Below are 15,147 nucleotides of genomic sequence, written 5' to 3' on the forward strand. Positions count from 1 at the left end.
CAATTTAAAAGAACAGTTTTCTATTTGAATATATTTTAAAATGGAATTTATTCCTGTGATGGTAAAGCTGAATTTTCAGCAGCATTACTCCAGTCTTCAGTGTCACACGATCCTTCAGAAATCATTCTAATATGCTGATTTGATGCTCAAGAAAACTATTATTATTATCAATTTTGAAGACTGTTGTGCTGCTTTATGTTTTTGTGGAAAAGGTGAATCTTTCATGAATAGAAAGTACAAAAAAAAAGAACAGCATTTATTTGAAATAGAAATCTTTTTTAACATTATAAATGTCTTTACTGTCACTTTTGATCAATTTAAAGGGATAGTTGACCCAAAAATGAAAATTTGATGTTTATCTGCTTACCCCCAGGGCATCCAAGATGTAGGTGACTTTGTTTCTTCAGTAGAACACAAATGATGACTTTTAACTCCAACCGTTGTGGCCTGTCAGTCAAATAATGCGAGTGGATGGGAACTTCTACTATAAGAGTAAATAAAACTTGCATAGACAAATCCGCGCTCTGACAACGGCAGTGATGTCTCGCTCTCATTTAAGTATACGCACGAGACATCACTGCTGTTGTCAGAGCGCGATCAGACCTCACTAAGCGAATGCTGAATGCAGTTGGACATAGTGGTGTTTTAGAGGTAAAAATTATATAAATACTGTTCAGTTTCTCGCACAAACAGATCGTTTTGTGTCTCAGGACATCAATGTGTCGTCACGAGCCGCAGGATTTAATTTGGATTTGTCTATGCAAGTTTTATTTACTCTTATAGTAGAAGTTCCCATCCACTCGCATTATTTGACTGACAGGCCGCAACGGTTGGAGTTAAAAATCATCATTTGTGTTTTACTGAAGAAACAAAGTCACCTACATCTTGGATGCCCTGGGGGTAAGCAGATAAACATCAAATTTTGATTTTTGGGTGAACTATCCCTTTAATGCATCCTTGCTGAATAAAAGCATTAATTTCTTCCAAATGGAAAAAAATAAAATTACCTGACCCAAACATATGAACTGTAGTATAGGAGTCCTTGATTTGTCTAGATAAAGTTTATAAACCTGCATGCATGAAACTCACTGTATCGCTGTCGCTAGGCTGGAACTGGAAGTCTTGTGCTTTGTGAAACACGGGGTTCTCCTGCAGGAACAGCTGCTGGTTGAAGTCCTGCATCACCTGGACATAAAAACAAAACTAACATGATGCAAGTGTATGTCTGCACTGACAAGTAAAATGTCCCTTTAAAGGAAGAGTTCACCCAAAGTGACCTTTTTTCTGTGGAACATAAAAGAATGTTTGAAAAACATACAATAAAAGTCAATGGGGTTCAATGTTGTTTGGACCAGAATGTTCACCAACATTCTATTGTGTTCCACGGAATAAAGAAAGTCGCACAGGTTGAGTAAATGATGATAGAATGATTATTTTTGCTTGAACTATCCCTTTAAGAGCTTATGCAGGAAAAATGCATGCGTAACTCTCTCACACAGTGTTATGTAAAATTAGGCCCCCTTGGCTAGTAAAATAGTGCTCAGACAGATGTGTTTGTCAGCACAGTGGAGGAATGATGTGTGTGTGAGGGGATTTCTTCATAGGGGAGCCGATAATGAGGAACTGGCAGAGCGAATCTATTTCTGGGAATGAAGAGGGAAATTGAGAGAGTGATGAAACTATGTAAGAAGAGAGAGAATGTGTGACTCACTCGACTGGACTTCTCCAGGAGGAACTGGAAGGTGCTGTGGATGGCTTGAAACGCTTCCAACTCGGTCCGACAAAAGGATATCAGATAATCCTTCACATGGTCGTACACGTTCCCCTCCAGACCCTAAAGAGAGAGACACACAGACACATAGAAAGACTGAATGTTTGTACTGAATGAATAACAAATCTCTTAGTGTTTTCAGAAAGGGTCGGAGGTACCAAAGAGAGAAATGAGTATAGGAACTAGCCACTAGGATAGTTTGCAGAGAACTAAGTTTGTCCATGTTCTTGGTTGCATTCGCACCTGGAATAGGAACTCTGAAGCGACCGAGAGTGGTGTCTTTAAAGGAACACTCCACTTTTTTTGAAAATAGGCTCATTTTCCAGCTCCCCTAGAGTTAAACAGTTGAGTTTTACCGTTTTCGAATCCATTCAGCCATACACGATTAGTACACGATTTAACTACAGAAGAGTCAAGTTTTAAATAGGAAAAATATCAAAACTCTTTGGTCATTTTTAAGCGAGATGCTAACGGTCTAATTAGATTCAATGAACTATGCTAAGCTATGCTAAAAGTGGTACCGCCAGAACCGGAGATTGGCTGAATGGATTCGAAAACGGTAAATCTCAACTGTTTAACTCTAGGGGAGTTGGAAAATGAGCCTATTTTCAAAAAAAGTGGAGTGTTCCTTTAAGTACGGCATTTACAGACGCTAAAACCTGTGTTTGTTGGGTGTTAAAGGTTTCGTAATAACGGAGATGGAATGTAAATGCATAATTTACGCAAAAAGTGAGGCTAAGAGAAGAAATCTATGACAACTTTCAGTATTACATATCATCGAGGTGAAGAAAAGAACACAACCCTGCAGAAAACAGGTAAATGGCGTTATCGCCGTTTTCCATGTTTGTGAAATAAATGTTTAAGTGGCTTTTTAAAAATGCCGGGTGCTAGTGTTTGACATGTGTTTGACCAATCAACATACACTCACGTAACTGATAGTTCCTATAGTGCTGGTTTAGACCCTACTCTGAAGTAGGAGCTAATTTAGTTCCCCCAAAAGGAGTTCCTAGAACTAAAACAGTTCCTAGTTTCAAAACACAGCAAAATCTGGGTACTTCAACCAATAGTTTTAGGAACTATGAAAAGGTTCCTCTGGTGCAAAAGCCCCTAATGATAGAATGATTGACAAGAGAATGAACAACAGAAAGTACAACAAATACAATGACAGACAGAGAACAATAGACAGAATAGAAAAAAAAAAGAAAAATTGCAGACAGAATGATTAAAAAAATGATTAAAAGCACAACAGATGGAACAATAGAAAGACAAAGAATTAAGAATGATAGCATGAATGACAAAATGACAGAGATGGAATGATAGAAATAATGATAGATAATGGCAGAATAAGAAAAAAGAACTATGGAAGGAATGACAACAGAATTAAGAATGATAGAGACTGATAAAAAGACAAAACCACAGACAGAATGACAGAATTAAATAATAAAATGATAGAAAAATAGATAACGACAGAATGACAGAAAACCACGAATGAAAAAGAATGAATGGCAGAAAGAATAACTGTCACACGACAGAAGGAATTATCAATATAAACAGAATGACTGAAATAGAAAAAAGAATAGAATGATAGATAACAAGCAGGTAGAATGACCATGATGATAGACAAAACGATAGACTAAACCAGATAGAAAGAACAACAGAATGAAACATCACAACGACGAAGTGACAGAATAATAGATAAAGACAGACAGACGAAACTGTGGTTTAAACACATTTGTATGGGAGACAGACAGAAGGACAAATGTCTCTCTTGTCTCGTCCTCTCAGCCCCCTTGTGGCCAAACAAGCACAGAACAGACGGCTTGTTTTCTCTGGACTGTGTGACGCTTGGATCAGAGCAGATTGTTCAAACAGCAGCAGCTGCTGGGAAAGGTTAGCCAGTTCAGATTCCAAGGCCTCAATGTGCAAAAACAAAACTCGAAACCTCTGCTTTTCCCCTCCGTCTCCCTCTCTCTCTCACACACTCCCTCCATGTTTAGCAGCAGTGGGATGGAATGCATTTCAAAAACGGGCTTTGATTTGTACAACTGTTTGCTGCGGGTGAGCTGGAAATGACAACGGTCCGCTGGGTTACGACAGGTACCGGCGCTGTCAGGAAGCACATGAGTGTCGTATGCATGAGAGAGATGGAGAAAGAAAGGCTGTGCTTCCTTCTGATAGGATCCCGTCCACCTCCACCCACCACACTGGCTCAATGTGGAATGATTCATTTCCTTGCCTTTCAAAGGTGAAGAGATCACAAGCTTCCTGGTTTTGTCATGACTGCGCATTCCCAAATTCTCAGACACATTCCCAAATGTGGCTTTATGCGTGAAAAACTATAATTCGCGTGGACCGTGGTTATGAGCACACAAGGATGCACAAACACACATACAACACAGGAAAAGACATAAAGCAAACACAAGCATCAGCTGAACAAACACTTCTGCTGCATTATAAATGCTTCACTTTACACCCCAATGCCTCCAACAGGGAATTAATGAACCACACACACACACACACACACTTTGGAAGATTTCTCTAAGACTTGATATTAACCTGTGGTGCACATTTAGCACTGGCCATCTGTTGGCTATAAGTGGAGGCTATTAAAGTTAAAAAAGTTATTTTTAACAATTTTACAGTAAGCCTATACTGTGAGATGTAAAGGGGGAAAAATAATCCAAACTAAACTAAATTAAATCATTATAGTTAATTATAAAGCAAAGCATTTAAAAGTCAACATTATACAGTAATGTCCAAAAGTTTGGGCTTAATTTTTTTGAAAGAAGTCTCTTCTGTTCACCAAGGCTACATTTCTTTGATTAAAAATACAGTAAAAGCAGTAATATTGTAAAATAATATTACAATTTTAAACTTTTTTACTGTATATTTTACAGTGTACGTTATTCCTGTGATGTTAAAGCTGTATTTTCAGCATCATTACTCCAGTCTTCAGTGTCACATAATCCTTATTACATTGAAAGTAATAAGAAATGTTTCTTATTACTTTCGATGTTGTTATGCTGCTTAATATTTTTGTGGAAACTGTGATTAGTTTTTTCCAGGATTATTTAGAAAGGTCAAAAGAACAGCATTTATTTAAAATGGAATATTTTGTAACATTATAAATGTCTTTACTGTCACTTTTGAGCAATTTAACCCATCCTTGCTTAGTAACAGTATTTTCTTAAAAAAAAAAAAAAAAAAAAAAAAAAAAAAACACTGACCCCAAACTTTTGTATCTTAGTGCAAATAGTAATGATTTAAAATGCTAAGTTCACTTCAAAGAAAATTCTGTCATCACATTCTGCCTGGGTTCCACAAAAGAAAGCCATACTGGTTTGGAAAAGACATGAGGGTGAGTAAACGATGACAGAATTTTCATTTTTGGGTGTGACTGTGCTAATCCTTTAAGCTCTCAGCAAGCATGTTGCTAGTATGTGTGTTTGTGTCTTTCTAGGGAGGCCACATTTTCTCAGAGTTCAGTAAATTGTAGCTTTCTATACATACCCAAAGCAGAAATGTGACACAATGCTGATAGTGTTTATATATATAGATCGACAGCTAGTTCACACACAAAAACAGGAACAAGAGCTAAGAATACACGCAAAACAAACATTTCTCACATTTGCTTGCACATTTACAAAGTACAAAACAATACAGCGATGACAATCTGTGGGGAAAACCCACGACTTATCTTGAAAGCAGAATTCCCCCTCTCTCTTTCTTCTGATTTTGTGCCATTAAACATTTAAGGCAAAATCAGGACAGAGAACCCTACTCGAAATAGGATCATAACAGTATGAAATCAGAGTTGCAAAAGATCTTTAAATTTGGCAATTTTATATATACAGCTCTGGAAAAAATTAAGAGACCACTTAACATTGATTTCTGAACTTGGAGTGGTCTCTTAATTTTTTCCAGAGCTGTGTATGTGTATGTGTGTATATATATATATATATATATTTATATATTTATATTTATTATCAGTATCTGGTGTGACCACCATTTGCCTCACGCAGTGCAACATCTCCTTCGCATAGAGTTTATCAGGTTGTTGATTGTGGCCTGTGGAATGTTGGTCCAGTCCTCTTCAATGGCTGTGCGAAGTTTCTGGATATTGGCAGGAACTGGAACATGCTGACGTATACGCCAATCCAGAGCATCCCAAACATGCTCAATGGGTGACATGTCCAGTGAGTATGCTGGCCATGCAAGAACTGGAATGTTTTCAGCTTCCAGGAACTGTGTACAGATCCTTGCAACATGGGAGCGTGCATTATCATGCTGCAACATGAGGTGATGGTCGTGGATATATACACACACACACACACAGGCCACATTATTAGGTACACCTGATCCATCACATGGCAGCAACTCTGCTGAAGTTCAAACTGAGCCTCATAATGTGGAATAAAGGTGATTTAAGTGACTTTGAACATATTTTTAAGAATTAAGGCAAAAGGGTCCGACCAAGTACTAGCAATGTGTACCTAATAAAGAGGCCAGTGAGTTTATCAGGGCTGTAACCACAATAGACATTTAGAGATGGCTATCTGTGTTGTTAGGATGACAAAAAAAATTTTAGTCTGACTGGTCTGCCTCAGCGGTCTAACAGTGCTCGTCAATGTCAAAATGATTGAGATGGCCAATAAATCAAAGTACGCAGGGTTTACCGTTTACAGAAGCAGAGCATGAATTTTGTTTAACATTGAAAGAGAGTCAGGTGAGATGTAAATAGCAAAACATTTGATACATGTCAGCTATTTTGTGATAGAAAGACCGACAGTAACATCCAGTGATGCAAACTACTCAACTTTTTTCTCTCAATATGGCTGTTTTGAATTGAAAATATGCATTTAGGCTACGTGATTCATGTTATTCATAACTTCGTAGTCTGATGAGACAAGAAACGTTTTACATTTGTGACATATTAAGTATACATATAAAAGTACATGTGTACACATTTTAATGCAAATTAATGCAAATATTATTTGCAAATAGTTCAAAAATTATTTCCCAACTAGAATAAGACCCAGAATTTCTTTCACGGTTTTGTTTCTTTATGCTTTATAAAAAAAAATAAAATAAATAAATAAAAAAAAAGGAACAAAAAAAAAAAAATATTGGTCCCCCAATGTTCATGACATGGTTATGGCCTTGGTATATATGTGTGTGTGTGTCAAGACTCAGCACAAGCGAAATTGAATGCTTCAGGCTCCTCAATTATTATTAAAGAATGACCTTGTAAATCTAGGAAATATGCACAAGCACACCAATTATTATTATTATTTTTTATGTATCTGTAAAACACAAGAACCCGCATAAGAACAGTACTCTGACAACAAAAAGGACAATTTAGGAACTTTACAGCTCAAATTTCAACAACAAATTGAAAGCAGGCCCCATAGACCTTCATTAGAAGTGCATTAATATAATTGTGATTTTTCCTTTTTAAAATAAGCAAACAAACACTGAGACAAGTCAAAATTATTGATATTATGCCACAAGTACTGTTCATAGAGCTTAAAAAAGCACAATGCAGAGAAAAAAAATGAAGGACGAAAGGAAAACAGAAGACTCGAACTCCGTAAATCTAACCCTGACAGCAATGGAATATATATTAAAGAATATGTCTGGAAATATGACTGATGAGACTACTCTCATTAATAATCAAGACAGATATACAGCTATAGTATGCTGACCGTAACCAAGGTTACGTTTCAGCCAATAGGAAATGAGGAGAAGGGCTGTAGTGGGCCAGTCTTTTGGCAGCTGGTTGGGCCTGAAGCACAGACTCTCCATCCATCAATAATTTAAGACAGATTCTCTCAGATTGCATTCATATCGCTCAGGGTCAAACATGAAGCGGGTGGAACGCAGATTATGTCCTCCAGTAAGAACAGGAGGAGACTACCAGTTCGGTTCTCGACGCAGTGATGGAACAAAGCTGATGTAAAGTATGAGATGTGGTCAAACCAAACAATCTTCATACAGAAAATTAAAATCTATACAATCTATACAAATGTACATGCTAAAGGTGACATCTTACTAAACACATTTACCAAAAAATATCCCAAAATAAACCTGCTGCCTAATGGTGCTTTGGATAAATGTAAATGCAAACTGCTTGGCAACTGTAAACAATCAACGGTTAAGCTAATAAACCATACTAATTGATGAAATAATTATTTTGTCGTCTTATAAAATAATATATTTGATTATATATTGAATAAAGGTGTCTTATATTGGTGCTGTTGCAAAAAACATGACATTTATAATACACGCAGAATGCGTTTTTGCTTTGAAAGATGCGAGATGCGTGCAGTGGAATGGAAAAAAAACAAAAAAACAAGGTCACGTTTTTTAAAAGTTGAGCTGATTTTAACTTAAGCCCCGCATTTTTAGAATGCTGTGTCATTCTTGAGACACTGCAAAAGACACAAGACGCGAACGCAATGGTCATACATGTCCATCTAACGTGTTTAAATAGAAAAACAATAAGTAGCGCATTGGAATGGAAAAACGTGTCCTATGTGATATTTATCATGGTGACATTTCCTTTTGTATCCTAACTATGGTAAAAATCTGATTTGTCAGATTGGTTGTTCTGAGTTGAACTACAGAACACAAACAATGATACTGAAAATGAACGTTTATCCAGTTACAAATTCATATAGTTTTGAACATCTCTTTAAAACATAAACTCTTACTTCTAATGTGAAAAGCAAATACTCTGATGTCAGATTTAGAAATGTTTGCCTAGAGGTTGATGTGTATCTTTGGGGATGTGGTGGTCATTTTGGCCAGCACATTCTCCAAGATATCTGTTCCCAGTGGCCCAAGATTAAGAAAGAGTTTGCATCACTAAATAAGGCCATGACTGGAGCTGCTGTCAGTCTGTAGAGATGAAGCATAGATTTATACTGGCACATACATCCACTGACCCGATCGCACAAGATCAGGAGCGGACACTTATTTCATATTTCAAGGCCTGAATAATTGGATAAAAATGTGTTTGCAAATGGGCTAAGACTGTGCATGAGATTTGGTAAAGCCAACATGAAATCAAAATGCCCCTATTTACAATCCTAATACATATTCCTGTGTACACAACTCATCAGTGCACATTATTCCAAAGGGAGAAAAAAAAAACAATTGTCTTCATCTCTTTCATCAAAAAGTAATAATCTAAGCCACCTCCATTTCCTTTTCAGCTGTCAATAAGGGGTCAAGGTTTGGCTAGTTAGCATAGCCCTGTTAACAATTGCTTTTAAATGTCTTAACTACACCATCTGTCTACATTGACATAGCTGTGCATTTTGACAAAAATATAAATCCTAAATCTTTAATTATATTAAAACTTTTAGACCAAAATAATAATATAATAGAAAGGGACGTCAAGACCGGTCAAGACAACATAAAAAATTGAGATTATTATATTATATTATATTATATTATATTATATTATATTATATTATATTATATTATATTATATTATATTATATTATATTATATTATATTATATTATATTATATTATATTATATATACCAAATGTACTCTGAGCAGAGTTGATTTAACTCTGGAGATTTTACTGTATGTAATTATATATATATATATAAATAAAATTACATACAGTAAAATCTCCAGAGTTAAATCAACTGCTCAGAGTACATTTGGTCCCTCTCTAAATAGTGTTAAAGTAACACTGAAGCAGAGTTCAAGTTAATGAAATAATTAAGCAATTAATAAGGCTGTGACTGAAGTCAGTTGTAGTTCTTGTGTTTCTCTTTTCTTCAGTGATTCTGCTTGTTAACAGCAGGTGTTCATCACTAATGAACAACCATTATTTAATTAATTGCTTAATTATCTCATTAACTTTAACTCCGCTTCAGTGTTATTTTAACACTATTTAGAGAGGGACCAAATGTACTCTGAGCAGAGTTTATTTAACTCTGGAGATTTTGCTGTGATAAAAATATTATATTATATTATATGGTAACACTTTAGTATAGGGAACATGTATTCACTATTAACTACGACTTTTCCCTCAATAAACTCCTAATTTACTGCTTAATAGTTAGTAAGTTAGTTGTTAAGTTTAGGTATTGGGTAGGATTAACAATGTAGAATACGGTCATGTAGAATAAGGCATTAATATGTGCTTAATAATTACTAATAAACAGCCAATATTCTAGTGATATGCATGCTAATAAGCAACTAGTTAAAGACCCTAAAATAAAGTGTTCCCATATATATATATATATAAATAAAATGGGTTTTAAATGGTATGGTATTTCATGTTGACTTTTAAGTTACAGAATAAAAGTAGCACTCTTGTTCTCTAAGCTGTGCTAAAGTCCCATGAGCATAGAGGCAGTGTGCTGTGACCCTGAGAGCATGAAGTAGAACGGAACACATACCAGACGTGCTTCGATGTTCTAGCCAACTTCTGTCTATTACACACACAACCAGATATGCTGGACCACAAACACCAAACATTCAATTACATAATCACACATTACACGCATTTAACATCTGCACAAGAAAGAAACAACAATACTGTCTCCAGTCAGTGTGTTTACATGTACAACATAATGCTGATAACTACCACAAATCAGCTTATTATAAATACCTGAGATTTTTTTAAAACATAAACAGAATGAGACTGAATAAGACACCAGAAAGGCGATAAAGTAGTTTTTACAACTTTTAAAAATGTGGATGTGTGCAAACACACTTGGTGACATAAGACTTGATGGCTCTTATCTGGTTATAAATGAGCGATACTGGTCAAGGAAAGAAAGCATGCAGATATTTCTCTGTGAGGGAGCTTTTTCCTGTGAGGAAATCTACACAGGAAGTACATAGTTTGATCTGCCCAGAGATTACATCATTGTCTGACCCACTGTACTAGATTCATGCCAACAAACATGACTCATGTAAAACTTTCAGATCAAGTGCAACATGTCACAAACAACACATGAAAATCAACACTCTAATATTAAGTTAAATTACGTTACGCACTGTTCACATTGTAACTGACTCCACCCAATAATGCACAACCAGAAGTTCATCCACATAGAAAAGTAGCGACAACTCAAAAAGATGATTTACCCAACGTCAAAGCAAATTTCCTTTTTAAAGAAGAATTAAGAGCATTAATAAACAGTTACTGTCAAAAACTTACATTTAAAAAAATTAAATAAACTTCTAAAGTAATTACAAAATTACAACAAAATTATCAAACTAAAATTAAAATAAACACTGAAAATACAAAAATAAAAACATTAAACTTTAATAAATAATATAATATCATATAAATAATACTAAAAAAACAATACATTGCTGTGCTCACCTTGATGCAGTTGACCAGGTCGGTCTGATAGTAGCGGTCATGGTGTGCGTTAGCCGCTGCTAGCGTGAGAAGATATTCGTTCCTCGCGTGGGTCGCTTTAGAGTTGCAATCACTCCTCTTTGCTTTCAACTGAAACACACACACAAGGTCCAAAACCTCAAGAAGTGCGAGACTCAAGAACATCCATTTAAAGAGACAGTTCATCCAGAAAAGACAATCATTTACACATTCTCATGTCATTCCAACACTGTATCATTTAGTTATCATTTTTGTATCACTGTATCATCATAACTGTATCATTTAGTCACCACGATCGTTATATACAACTTTTGTATTTTTTTTTTTTTTTTTTTTACAGCTATTAGAACACTTTAAATGTAGTGCATGAGTTGTATGGACTACTTTTATGGTGCATTTTTTGTTCTTTTTGGAAAGTGTACACCAAATGAGCCAAAACATTATGATCACATGGCTGCCTAATATCCCTGTTGGTCATCCGCGTGCCACCAAACAGCTCTGACCTGCCGAGGCATGGACTCTACCAGACCCCTGAAGGTGTCCTATGGTATCTGGCACCAAGACGTTAACTGGAGATACTTCAAGTCCTGTAAGTTGGAGCCACCATGGATTGGAATTGGTCCAGAACATCCCATAGACGCCCATTAAGATGGGGAATTTGTAGGCAAGGGCAACACCTTGAACTCTTCTTCATTATGTTACTCAAACCATTCCTGAACAGTCTGTGCAGTGTGGCAGGTTGCATTATCCTGCTGAAACAAGTCATTGCCATCAGTGAATACGAATGTCATGAAGCGGTGAACCTGGTTTACAACAATGTTTAAGTAGGTGCCACTTGTCAAACTGACAACCGCATGAATTTCCAGTCCCAGAGATTCCAAGCAAAACACTGCACAGAGTATCACAGTCCCTTTGCCAGCTGTCGTTGTCCCACAGTGCATCCAGGTGCCGTCACTTTCCCAGGTAAACAAAGCACATGTTCATGGCTGTTAACATGATTTAAAGGCAAATGTGACTCATTGGACCAGACAACCTTCTTTCACTGCTCCAAGGTCTAGTTCTGATGCATGTGTTGCCATTCTAGGTGCTTTCAATGGTGGACAGGGGTCATCAAGGGCACCCTGCCGGGCATGGGGCTTCGCAGTCTCTTATGCAGCAGGCTGTGACATTGTTACACATTCCTCCCATAACCATCATTCAAATTTTCTGTGCCTTGTACCACAATAGACCTTCTATCAGTTTGGACCAGACGGGATAGCCTTCGTTGCCCTTGTGCATCAACAGACACCCAAACCAGTCAACGATTTGTGGTTTATTGCTCCTCAGACCACTGTCCGTAGATTCTCATCCCTGCTAACCAGGAGCAACCGACAAGCCTAGCAGTTTCAGAGATACTCTGAAGTCACAGTCATTCTGCCATAATTTGATCCTAGCCAATGTTTTTCTGCTACATCCAACACACTGACTACAAGAACTGAAGAATCTATTTAGAACTTGACGTGAGCTTGTTAGCAAATGATCAACATTTGTCGCTTCACCTGTGAGTCGTTAATGTTTTGGCTCATCAGTCTGCTACTTTATGTATGGAAAAGCTGAGACATTCTTTGTTTCTCAGAAGAAAGAAAAGAATTAAGCTGAGTAAAATATGACAATGTTCATTTTTGGTTGCATTAATCCATTAATTACACTCCAGCACAATCAAAATGTGTCGGACAGACACACATGGCCTGCCACACTAACATGGCGTAAAGAGCAGACCATGTTTTAGAGCGTAAAAAAAACAAAAAACAGACAGACAGTAGTGTTTACCTTTACACTGGCCTTCTGTAAACTTATCCTGGACTGGAACAGGCCCAGCTTTGACCTGAAAGAACACAGAGCAGGTATTATAAATCACAGATGTATCAGACCCAGCGGAAGGAACAGGCAAGGATAAATGAAAGCCCAGATCAAAACCTTCCCAGATTTGTGCCGAGGAGGAAACAGACATTATAAATCAAACTAGAGTAGATCATTCCTGCAACCTGTGAAAGGAAGGAAAAGGTTTTATAAAGCTGGCAAAAATCTGGTTTTGCCATCACTGAGATAACTTCTAATCTTAAAGGTACAGTTCACACGAAAATGAATCAATCATTCTCATGTCATTCCAAACCTATTTGACTTTTTTTCTTACGAACATAACAGGAGCCATTATGTCCACACTACTCTTAGCTCCATAAAGGGAACTTTTTTAAAATTAAAGTTGTGATTGTGCACTATATTCCGTACCTTCTGAAGTCATATGACAGCTCTGCATGAGAAACAGACCCAAATTTTATTTGATATGAGCTGAAAACCCTCCCATCCACTAGTGTTGTTATTATTAACTAAAATTAAAAACTAAAACTATCATATTGCTAATTGTAATAAAACTGAAATAAAATATAAATATTAAAGGAACACTCCACTTTTTTTGAAAATAGGCTCATTTTCCAACTCCCCTAGAGTTAAACAGTTGAGTTTTACCGTTTTCGAATCCATTCAGCCGATCTCCGGTTCTGGCGGTACCACTTTTAGCATAACTTAGCATAGTTCATTGAATCTGATTAGACCGTTAGCATCGCGCTTAAAAATGACCAAAGAGTTTTGATATTTTTCCTATTTAAAACTTGACTCTTCTGTAGTTAAATCGTGTACTAAGACCAACGGAAAATAAAAAGTTGAGATTTTCTAGGCTGATATGGCTAGGAACTATACTCTCATTCAGGCGTAATAATCAAGGAACTTTGCTGCCGTTCCATGGCTGCAGCAGTGCAATGATATTACGCAGCGCCTGTGAGCCCCTGCTTGCACAGGGAACGTGCCTTGCAACCATGGAGACGTATGTGAGAGACGCTGCGTAATATCATTGCGCCTGCTGCAGCCATGATACTGCAGCAAAGTTCCTAAAAGTGGTACCGCCAGAACCGGAGATCGGCTGAATGGATTCGAAAACTGTAAAACTCAACTGTTTAACTCTAGGGGAGTTGGAAAATGAGCCTATTTTCAAAAAAAGTGGAGTGTTCCTTTAAATTGAAAGCTTAAAAAAATGAAAATGAAAACACATGAAGTGACCAGGTGTAAACAGGCCCGATGACATGGGTTTGGAATAACATTATGACGACATTAGTTACATTTCTGGGTGAACCATTTCTTTAAACTAAAACTGTAGGTTTTTATAACCAACTATGTTCAAATTCAAGTGTTAAAAGCATAAAGGGACAGACAAAATCATTTAAACTCATTTTAAAGAAATTTTAAACATCTAATTTTCTGTGTTTATGTCTGGATTCAGAGACAACTTCACAAAGCCCCATTTATTAGAAATCAGAGTTGTTTTGGAGTCTGATACAATTTGATTCATCAAGTCTGCATGAAAATTAAGGAGAAAAACAGATTCTCTCTCATCTTCCTTCTACCGCTAAGAACAATAACTGATTCTAATTCAGCTTTACTGCCAGACATGCTAAGCAAGCAGGGCAACATCGATAGCCAAAATCAATAGAAGAACTGAGCGAGGAGCTCACAATGCCATGCCACTGGACTCGTCTTTCACCCCTCTGTCTAATCCGGTCTTGGCAGAGGCTTTGAAATGGCAATTGTAGAGTGGGTACAAATGGCTCTTGAAGATGAAGAGAGATGGTTGAGTGCATTTAACAAATTCTGCATCGGGCTAATAAATTGCTTTGAACAGAGTGGGGTATTCCCTACTGGGGGCTTAAGTATCAGCCAAGGAAATGCATATTTAATAATGAAGCCATATCAACTCAACGACAAATCTTTTATATTCTTTGGCGCTTTTAATGCTGAGGACATTTTAAGTTTGTGATTCTGAGCTGAATATCTTTGAAATGGTGGAAATCTGCACAATACAATTTTAAAATATTTTAAAAACCATAATACTTTCAGTCACCTTCGGAACACAAATGAAGATAATTTTAATGAAATCAGAGACATTTCTCTCCCTCAACTGAAATTTTA

General features: G+C 36.7%; 1 protein-coding gene across 5 annotated transcripts in view; it reads right to left on the bottom strand.

The window, feature by feature from the left end:
* The window catches only part of LOC137023183 (F-BAR and double SH3 domains protein 2), a 109,157-nt gene that overhangs the window by 26,097 nt on the left and 67,913 nt on the right, over nt 1-15,147 (bottom strand). For all 5 annotated transcript variants that reach the window (XM_067389914.1, XM_067389915.1, XM_067389916.1 and 2 more), the window contains exons 7-10: nt 12,958-13,012; nt 11,131-11,259; nt 1,712-1,834; nt 1,090-1,185 (exon numbers count right to left, since the gene is read on the bottom strand). In XM_067389914.1, coding sequence (XP_067246015.1) covers nt 1,090-1,185; nt 1,712-1,834; nt 11,131-11,259; nt 12,958-13,012 — 403 coding nt within the window. The remainder of the gene's footprint in view (nt 1-1,089; nt 1,186-1,711; nt 1,835-11,130; nt 11,260-12,957; nt 13,013-15,147) is intronic.

This window comes from Chanodichthys erythropterus, chromosome 7 (assembly GCF_024489055.1).
Source record: "Chanodichthys erythropterus isolate Z2021 chromosome 7, ASM2448905v1, whole genome shotgun sequence".
NCBI classification, from domain to species: domain Eukaryota; kingdom Metazoa; phylum Chordata; class Actinopteri; order Cypriniformes; family Xenocyprididae; genus Chanodichthys; species Chanodichthys erythropterus.